Below are 10,719 nucleotides of genomic sequence, written 5' to 3' on the forward strand. Positions count from 1 at the left end.
CAAGAAGACTGTTAGAATCCAGTGATATCTCTGTACAAGTGGGAGAAGGCCAAAGACAAAAGAAGGCCTGAACCGAGGAGCAGCTGAAACAGTACATCAAGCCAAAAAGTTTGCTTTCAGAACTATAACTGGCTTTCCTGCTTCCTAAATGTTTTAAAGTATTGAAAAAAGGTGATACAAAAAGTAGCAAACTTTACCCTTTCTCAACAATTTTGAAATGTGTTGCAGTCTTCAAAGTAAAGGGGAAAAAAACAGATTTTTAAAAAAAAATAATAGAATTTCTGTTTAAATATTTGAAATAATGTCTGTCTGTCATATTCAGTTAAGTAATATATATTAATTATTATACTGTTTGAAATTTATTTAGTACCAATTTTTCCAGATTGAGAACAATAATTACAGTTTTTAAATATTTTTCAATTCAATTCAATTTTATTTATATAGCGCCAAATCACAACAAAAGTCGCCTCAAGGCGCTTCATATGAAATCATTCCTGTTTTCCACAAATAATATTATTATATTTGAAAAAAGAGGATTTTACTTTTGACTTGTTAATGTGTAGGGTGCATCACTTCATTGTAACACTTTATAGACACTTCGCTGTCACTTATCTAAACTCCGACACATATGCACTCCATATTGTACATAAATGCCATTTTTGCACAATATTCATCTGCTGACTTCTGTATATATATATATATATATATATATATATATATATATATACACACACATGCTTGTGAAGCTGGCACACAAGAATTTCACTCACATGTGCTGCACCAATGTACCAGTCATGTGGTGTGACAATAAAAGTGATTTGATTTGATTAGATCAAAAAGAATCATACCATTTGTAAGTGCTTTCATTCTTCAGAGTAACAGTTGGAACAGCTGCCAGTCGCTAGCATAACAACAACTATGAGGTGCCGTAAGGGACATTATTACTGAAACGCTCTCACACACACTACTGAAACGCTCTCACACACACTACTGAAATTTTACCTCTCACACACACTACTGAAACGCTCTCACACACACTACTGAAACGCTCTCACACACACTACTGAAACGCTCTCACACACACTACTGAAATTTTACCTCTCACACACACTACTGAAATTTTACCTCTCACACACACTACTGAAATTTTACCTCTCACACACACTACTGAAACGCTCTCACACACACTACTGAAATGCTCTCACACACACTACTGAAATTTTACCTCTCACACACACTACTGAAATTTTACCTCTCACACACACTACTGAAACGCTCTCACACACACTACTGAAACGCTCTCACACACACTACTGAAATTTTACCTCTCACACACACTACTGAAATGCTCTCACACACACTACTGAAACGCTCTCACACACACTACTGAAATTTTACCTCTCACACACACTACTGAAATGCTCTCACACACACTACTGAAACGCTCTCACACACACTACTGAAATTTTACCTCTCACACACACTACTGAAACGCTCTCACACACACTACTGAAATGCTCTCACACACACTACTGAAACGCTCTCACACACACTACTGAAATTTTACCTCTCACACACACTACTGAAATGCTCTCACACACACTACTGAAACGCTCTCACACACACTACTGAAACGCTCTCACACACACTACTGAAACGCTCTCACACACACTACTGAAACGCTCTCACACACACTAATGAAAACCAAGAGGATTTCAATTGAACAGGAAGGCATTTTAGCTGCACAGGAAGGTGAGGAAAAACAAATAACACATTAATGCACAGCTAACACCGCGGTGACGTCGACAACAGTCTGTTAGAGGTATAATTGAAAAATATTTTGCCTTCATCAGTGACTATCCAAACATTGTTGTAGGGTAGCAGCCTATTGCAACAAGTCGGGGCATCCTGGCTATGCTAGCTGCCCGTATAATCTGGAAAGACTGTGTCTGACAGTACCTCATCTACAATGAAATTACATCAGATCCTTGTCATTTTTTACATACTTTCTTTGTTTTTTGAGGTGAGAACCAATGAAGAAGATGTTGAAAGATTTTTTACTTGTGCTCTGCAATGTATTGGGGCGCTCCAAAATGAAAATTCGGACAATATCAGACAAGAGCGGCTTTATAGAGAGCTAGATGATCATACACGAACTCTATCAGAATTTCTTGCTGCTGTATCTCGATATGATCCCAATAATAGGGTTGCCACCAACCTACTACAATCCTTGTATAGATGCTTTTGCAGCTTGCTACATGAATATGATGCTAGACAGAGATCTGCTTATGTGACCCACAGATTGTTACCCCCAACCACCTTGAGTGGTCATCCAGGTCGGCCACGATACACTATATCTGCTGAACAGATTTCTCACTTTGTTTCCATTGGTATGACATGGCAGAGAATTGCATCATGCTTTGGAATAAGTCGAAGAACCCTGTACAGACACAGACAAACTTTGGGAGTTGAGCCATTAAGCTATGTGGATATTTCAAATCAAGAACTGAATGGCCTTGTGACGGATATCCTACAGAACACTCCAAATGCAGGGGAAGTATACATTCTTGGAAGTCTGAGATCTCGTGGCTTAAGAGTTCAACGTTGGAGGGTCAGACAAAGTCTACAGGAAGTGGATCCTATTGGACGTGCATTTAGACGTCGTCATGCGATAAGGCGAAGGATCTATAGTGTTCAGGCCCCCAACCACTTATGGTAAGTTCACTGGTTTGAAACAAATGATCAGGCCTTGTGTTTAAAAGTATTAACACAATACATCAAAATTAATGGTCCTTCATTCAAAACATTACTGAAGTTAATCTATATGATCAGCATAAGGTAATAATAATAATAAAAAATAACAATAACCAAAAAAACTGAAATTGATATAAGTATGTTAAATATTTGGGGGATTCATAGTACATCAATTTAGATGTTGTCTAATGTATATACTGTTGAGTTGTTTAATCCTTTATTTTACATCACAATTTTAATCTCTAACATCAATTGTGCCAGGTAAACGTAGTGTGGAAAAAGACATTTTATGCCACTGTGTGTATGTGTGTGCACGTGTGTGTGTGTGTGAGAGACAGAGGTGTGCTGTTGTTGAAGTAAATGTACAAAATGAAACCTCTAGTTTTTGTTTAAGTACAGGGTCAGGAATTCACTACTAAATAATATGAACAAACATGTGGAACTGTAGTAATGCTTTCTGATCTCTCAACAGGCATTTTGACGGCAACCACAAATTGATTAGATGGCGCTTGGTCCTGCATGGCTGTGTTGATGGCTTCAGCCGAACTATCATATACTTACGTTGCTTATCCAATAACAGAGCCTCAAGTGTCTTGTCATTATTTTTGGAAGGAATACAAAACTTTGGTTTGCCCTTAAGGGTCAGGTGTGATCATGGTATGGAAAATATACAGGTTGCTCGTTTTATGTTACAGAGAAGAGGAGTAGGCAGTGTTATTACAGGTGTTTCAGTACATAACCAAAGAATTGAAAGACTGTGGGCAGAACTCAACAGAGTTGTATCAAGACACTTTATAAATATCTTTAACTTTATGGAAGAACAGGGTATGTTGGATTCACTGAATGAGCTACATCTTTTTTGTCTGCATTATGTTTATTTGCCAAGGATTGAAAGAGCATTAACAGAATTTGTCAATCAGTGGAACAACCATGGTCTCTCTACACAAGGAGGACAGACCCCTCTTCAGCTGTGGCATACAGGTGTCACAAACAATGTGGGAATCCTGTCGTTTATAAATGACATTTTTCATGTTGATAACTATTATGGCGTTGATGAAGAAGGGCCATTACCAGAACTTCAAACAAACAATAATGTCAATATTCCAGCTATTGACATCAACATAAATGAGACTGCAATGAACATAATTCAACAAGTGAATCCATTAGAAAATGATGGAAATCATGGAATAGATGTGTTTTCTTCACTTTTACACCTTCTACATTAAATAAAATATTTTGCAAAAAAAAAAAAAAAGATATATAAAAAAAACATTTCAGAAAACATATGTGATCGAAACTAACATATTGAAACCATTTTCTTTAAAATGATAAAATGACAGCTCTGTTGTCAAACAGAAACTGACACAGGCAGAAGAATAAACAGACACAAAGACAACCAAATCAAAAACCGATGGACATACACATGAAATGAGTAAAGTGACACAAATTTTGTATATTCAAACTCAACAATCTAAATTAACTTCTGACGTGCTGTTAAACAATTGGTATCTACCTGTATGAATCCTGAAGAACAATCACTTCTTGTCAAATTGATGTCTTAAAACATCAATTTGACTGAAGCAGGTAAATTTGGAAATATTAAAACCTTAACAAGTTAATACTCAATACTCACTTTGAATCAAAAGAGAGACCAATACAAAAGAGAAACACGCAAACTCCTCCAGCATAATGTGTTCATACCCTGCCAAAGCCGTAAGTGTTACCTAATGCAAAATCAAACTTCTCCTTGAACAGCTGGTATGAAACATGCAGTGGCAGCCTAATGCAGTTAACACACGTGTTGGCAAGAGGGAAAATTGGTGTAGAAGAGAAGTCATCGTCTCCTCTATGAATGAACTCAATCGAGGGTGCTGGGGAAAAGCCAATAGGTGGCACCGCAGTTGCTCCAGTTGCAAAGGCCAATATCTTCTGTAATTTGGAAGGTCCTTCTTCTTCTGCATAAAACAGAGAAGGAAAAAAGTGTTAAAAGGTTATTTCATTTGGCCAACATAAATTGTCAGTGAGTACAAATCTAAAGCAAGAATCTTAATGACTGTTATTGCAATGACTATAGAGCATGCTTTTCATCTTTCAATAGTCTCAAAGAACTATGTAAAAATGTTACTACAACCAAGAGGGTAATGTGGTGTTATTGTTATATGAGTATGTTATTTAAAATAAAGATTTCAGAAATGCTAACCTATAAATCGTTACATCTATTTATTGTGCACTAAAGTGACAATTACCTTCTGCATCTTGGAGATAGTCTCTCCAGAAGGTAACAACTGTCTCCTCAGCAGCTCTTCTGTTGCTTCCTTCTGGAGATAGATGAATGTTGAAAAGATCATCCACCTGGTCAGCAGTCAGCATATGTGGCTCATAGCAGAACAGCGGGCGAAAACTGTCTGGATGCCTCCTCATTTTCTCGAGAACCCCAAGAGTTTTCAGACCTTCACAAAATCTGGATAAACAGCACAAAGAAATTTTATTCAATAATTCTGCAATTTCATGCTTCTAAGTTAATTGTATATTATCAATTTGGCACAATCAGTTATACTAGGTTATTAACTGGCCATTTTGATTAATAGGTAAGATTTTTATCACATTTTAATTAATCTGAAAAACACAGAATACCAAAATACCTTTGAAATGGACCTTGAACCCTGTGGATGACCTGAAACATGACAATATCATGTACCAGCAGATCCCTGTCTCTTAGTGAACGCATAGGCCTCAGGCATCCTGCATTGGCCAAGTAATCAAGCAGAGGTTCTTTTGACTTTTCAAGGTCCTCAAGGGTTGTACTTTGAGATATCTAGCATCACAAAGAGCAGAGGAAGGGCTTGTTATGGAAGTTACTCAGTAGTCTTATAACCTATTAGAAGGAACCCAGCCACCAGTGGTCTACACAATCACAATATGCCCGCGCGTACATTGGAAGTCAAATGACTACACATATTTTTTTAATATGTTTACAATGTGCTTAAAAAAATGATAAAATATACTCTTTCGTCTACCCTTATCTACTGAATCTTAGTTTAATATAGCAGCAAAATATAAAAACTTGGCATTCAGCAATGGCCAGACTGATCCGGATAAACATTCCCTGCAAAAGAAAACTGGAACACAAACTATTTTCAATTCACTATAAGATTTATAAAATAAACATATAGAGACCTTTCGGACTTTTTCAAAGAGTTCCAGGTCAGCTATGTCTTCCAGGGCTGGATTTGCTGAATTTCCAACCAGAAGGGAAAATACTGTTGGTGACAGAAAGTTAGGTGGTGGACCACCATGTACCAAGCTCACTGCAATGGCTCTCCCAGAGATGTAGTACCAGTCCCCTCTGAGAGCTGCAAAGCAACAGAATAAAAGGAAAAGCAAAATTGTCAGTAATGTTGCCTGTAAAAATAAATATCAGTTAAACAGTTCCCACTATTAATCTTAGAAAAATAGGTAATTACCAGTACTGTCAAGAGCCAAGTTCTTGCAGTTTTCTTTCCCCTCAAACATGGCTGACCTGGCAATGGTGTCCATCAATAGTCTCAAGAATTCCCTCCTTGGCCCACCTAAATCAACCCCTTCCTCATTTTTCCCCATATCATCTGAGAATTTCACACAGATCATCAAGTTGGGATCATAAGATAGCCTTTGAAAACCACGCAAGGCTCCCTCCCACACAGCAGAGCGATTTATATTAAATTTGCACTGCTGTTTTGTGCTAATTTTGCTTGATAGTTCCAGCAGTATCTCTTGAACAGGGACTTTTTCTGCACTAAAAAAAGAAAATAAAACAGAAAATAAAATATATCAGCCATGTAGTCATGTTACAGAATTTGAGAATATGTGTCACACTGATCATAGAGAGTTAAAGCTTTAAAGGTTTATATTGATTTGACAATTCTGGAAAGCCCAAATTATGTCTCAAACTCAAATTCTGTATGTTTGTTACTCACATCTGATTCTCCAAGCTCGCAATTATAGCTTGATTTAAATCCTCATCATCTGAAGAATCGCCAGAAAGCGATGCCACGAGAGTTAAATATGAAGAATAATCTTCATCATTAACGCTCATGGCAGGGATGTCTTCACTTCTTGCATTGAAATCTCTGCTGTGACTGCTTGTGCTAGGTTTGTCATCACTTCTTGCCATGTAGCCTTCATCACAAATGCTGTTCCCATCACTTCCTTGCTTTGCTCGTTGCCTTTTACCAACACTCCTTCGAATACAGTTGGTCCCAGTATCATCTTCTTCATCACTGCTAGTGCCAGGGTTATCACCTTTAACATGACTTCTTAACCTTGTAGTGACTTGGCTGCTCATGTCTTGTTGGATTTTTGAACTATCAACTTCAAAACAATCATTGTCACTGTCCTTATCAGTTGCACAACTGCTTAATGCTGATTTGGAGCTGATGTGGGAAGGATCTTTGTCTTCATCTGATTCACTCTTCAACAGAAAAAGACCAAAAACATATATCAAAAGCAAGTAATTATAGCTTATCTTAAAAAGATTAAAATAAGAAATATCCATATTGATTGCTCCCAAACACTTGTTTTAAATAAATATATTCTATTTTGTTAGAAGCCCAATTGTTGACATGTTTTTTCCCAAATCATGATTACTTTTCATTCTTTTAGTAACTTACTAAAAGTGTCCTTGATGGCCTTACATAGAGGGCTTTGGTTTTAAAAACCTTTAGGATCAGCATCCCATTCAGCTCCTGACCAACTTGGAGCTTTGGAGACACCAGCTTATTGCCACAAGCCATTAGAAACTCGAGGCTACAAAAAATAAATAGGGACAACAGCAATTGCTAATTAGTTAAATATTTTAAGTATTAGTTAAATATTTTATTATATATTGTTCTGTTTGTGTGTATGCTTTTATGACTTAAATTCTACTGGTATAGTCATATGTTTTTATAATGATGAATGATATTTTAAACTTCTTTACTTTGGTATATTATCTTTAAGTACAAGTCATTACATGAATACACACAGTAACAATAAACAATAGTATTTTACCTGACATCCTCTGGAAGGCGTTCACCAAAGCTTTCCTTGAGGTGTTTCACGACAGTTTGGTTGTCCCAGGTCTTCTGGAATTCAAAAGCACTGAGGATGTGCCCATGTTTGTGTAACCATAATTTTGAACCTTGTTTGCACACTACTCCCCATGATGGAGTTGGAAGTAGTATAACATCTTTGTTGAAATGGTCATGCTGCTGGGCCATAGCTCTGAAATATAAATATTAGATACCATAAACAACAGCAAGTGATAACTAATAATACTGAGATGCAGACAGCAGAACACTATCCAAACCCCTACACAGAATGCTTTCATAGACAAAATTGTTGTAGTTAGGCAAACATAAGGGTTAATTTTATATACTTTTTTTTATACTTTTCCGAGAATACGTGCTTCTTTTGTGGTTCGGACTCCTTCTGACATTTCTTTGGAGGTGGAGGAAAACCAAAGTAATTGCTTAAAGGAGCTTCTTCGACATCTTTAAGAGTTCTAAACAAATGTCTGTCCTCCTCCAGAAAATCCTATGTACGCAAACACGCGTTGCAACTTCTTATCTTGTGCGTGTCTTTTGTTTTGACAGCGAATGCGCACCTGCGGACCACTTATGTGCAGCCCTGGTTATTTAGCTCGTCATTGCAGCCACAGAAATTATTTTGTCCATGAAACCATAAAGCTGCACTTTCTTTTTGCCTTATAGTCTGATTTGTCATAACTTTTCCGTTTTGTGGTAAGTTTTTCTTTGGCTGTCACTTCTTCACCCTGACCTCTCTTATTTGGCTCAGCAGAACTAAAATATAAATCCTGCTGCTTTTACACACACACACACACACACACACACACACACACACACATAACGCTCAGCGATTCTCTGCGCAATCAACCTCTCACATGTTTAAGCTGCGGGAGATTTCACTTGTCATGTTTGCATAGTAAGCTAACGATTGATAAGACGATGTCAGAGGAATTGGTGCGCAAATTATCATCACTCACAGATCAGTGCTGTCGCTCTCTATACACAGTTGCATAACACATAATTGCAAAGTGAAAGCAAAAAAACAAGCGCAAATTCAAACGCGATTTCAATATGTCACATATTGACAGTGGCTCACCGATGGCAATGACATAATTACCCAGCCACATTTCCGAAAGAATGCAAAAGCATAGACATATATTTTTCCTTCCTACGATAGCCCGACGGGCAGGGTAGAGATAGATTTTGGTAGCCTGGAAAAATCGCTAGCCCCGGGACGTCGGGCTAGCAATTTTGCGAGCCCTGCAGTATATTATTAAATATCAGACTATTACATATGGCCCCATTTCAGGCAAGTGAATACAAACTCATTAAACTTTGTAACTACCTTTTTCTTCTGGTGCCTGATGTCCAGCTGCCGAAGCATTGCCGAGTTTGATAACGTGGTGCAGGTGCACATTCTCTCCTGACTGTAGATGTCGCTGGCATGGGCAAGCTGCTACGTTGACGTGAGGGAAAGAGGGATGTTAAGTGACTATCCAGTCCGTCCACACTGGTACTTGCAACAGGTTGCTGCCCCACGACTGTGGCATTTGACGAAGTTCTGATGGTCTCTGCTGAGGATAATATACTGTTGAGTAATGCGGCTGCTTCACTTAGGCTACTAGCAGGTTGCTGAGTAGACATCTGTGTAGTGGTTTGAAAGTGTACCACTTTTTCCTTCACTTTCCTGGTCTGGACACAACTTCCTGTTCATCTAAAACTCCTTCCTGTTCAACTGAAATGCCTTCCTGTTTAACTGAAACGCCTTCCTGTTTAACTGAAATGCCTTCCTGTTCAACTGAAACGCCTTCCTGTTTAACTGAAATGCCTTCCTGTTCAACTGAAACGCCTTGGATTTTCAGTAGTGTGTGTGAGAGCGTTTCAGTAGTGTGTGTGAGAGGTAAAATTTCAGTAGTGTGTGTGAGAGCGTTTCAGTAGTGTGTGTGAGAGGTAAAATTTCAGTAGTGTGTGTGAGAGCGTTTCAGTAGTGTGTGTGAGAGCTAAAATTTCAGTAGTGTGTGTGAGAGCGTTTCAGTAGTGTGTGTGAGAGCATTTCAGTAGTGTGTGTGAGAGCGTTTCAGTAGTGTGTGTGAGAGCGTTTCAGTAGTGTGTGTGAGAGCTAAAATTTCAGTAGTGTGTGTGAGAGCGTTTCAGTAGTGTGTGTGAGAGCATTTCAGTAGTGTGTGTGAGAGCGTTTCAGTAGTGTGTGTGAGAGCGTTTCAGTAGTGTGTGTGAGAGGTAAAATTTCAGTAGTGTGTGTGAGAGCGTTTCAGTAGTGTGTGTGAGAGGTAAAATTTCAGTAGTGTGTGTGAGAGCGTTTCAGTAGTGTGTGTGAGAGCGTTTCAGTTGTGTGTGTGAGAGCGTTTCAGTAGTGTGTGTGAGAGCGTTTCAGTAGTGTGTGTGAGAGCGTTTCAGTAGTGTGTGTGAGAGCGTTTCAGTAGTGTGTGTGAGAGGTAAAATTTCAGTAGTGTGTGTGAGAGCGTTTCAGTAGTGTGTGTGAGAGCATTTCAGTAGTGTGTGTGAGAGCGTTTCAGTAGTGTGTGTGAGAGCGTTTCAGTAGTGTGTGTGAGAGGTAAAATTTCAGTAGTGTGTGTGAGAGCGTTTCAGTAGTGTGTGTGAGAGGTAAAATTTCAGTAGTGTGTGTGAGAGCATTTCAGTAGTGTGTGTGAGAGCGTTTCAGTAGTGTGTGTGAGAGCGTTTCAGTAGTGTGTGTGAGAGCGTTTCAGTAGTGTGTGTGAGAGCGTTTCAGTAATAATGTCCCTTACGGCACCTCATAAACAACAGTGACCACTCACAGGTTCACAAAAATATGGGACACATTTGACTGTTTTTTAACAGCAATAATAGTTGTCATAATTTTAGTTTTGATAATTAATTCATCTGTTAACACAGTTGTCTTAAACATGAAAGATCCTTGATT

The 10,719-nt window shown here is 38.3% G+C and overlaps 2 protein-coding genes across 2 annotated transcripts; one reads left to right on the forward strand and one right to left on the reverse strand.

Annotated features, from left to right (window-relative positions):
- Positions 1–2,392: 2,392 nt before the first annotated feature.
- On the forward strand, positions 2,393–5,184 carry LOC146564611 (uncharacterized). The gene is made up of 2 exons (XM_085290216.1): positions 2,393–2,715; positions 3,227–5,184. The coding sequence occupies exons 1-2, from the start codon at positions 2,393–2,395 to the stop codon at positions 3,978–3,980; spliced, it is 1,077 nt and encodes a 358-aa protein (XP_085146342.1). The 3' UTR covers positions 3,981–5,184.
- On the reverse strand, positions 3,965–9,520 carry LOC146564612 (uncharacterized). The gene is made up of 9 exons (XM_085292516.1): positions 9,145–9,520; positions 7,783–7,995; positions 7,404–7,539; positions 6,711–7,204; positions 6,219–6,529; positions 5,932–6,107; positions 5,397–5,569; positions 5,001–5,215; positions 3,965–4,709 (listed from the first exon to the last, which is right to left on the reverse strand). Exons 1-9 carry the CDS (start codon positions 9,441–9,443, stop codon positions 4,450–4,452), a joined length of 2,277 nt encoding a protein of 758 aa, XP_085148642.1. The 5' UTR covers positions 9,444–9,520; the 3' UTR covers positions 3,965–4,449.
- Between the last annotated feature and the right edge of the window lie 1,199 nt (positions 9,521–10,719).

Source organism: Mchenga conophoros, linkage group LG11 (assembly GCF_057382185.1).
Source record: "Mchenga conophoros isolate Kocher_MC1m ecotype Shallow Benthic linkage group LG11, M_conophoros_male_GT1.1, whole genome shotgun sequence".
NCBI classification, from domain to species: Eukaryota; Metazoa; Chordata; class Actinopteri; order Cichliformes; family Cichlidae; genus Mchenga; species Mchenga conophoros.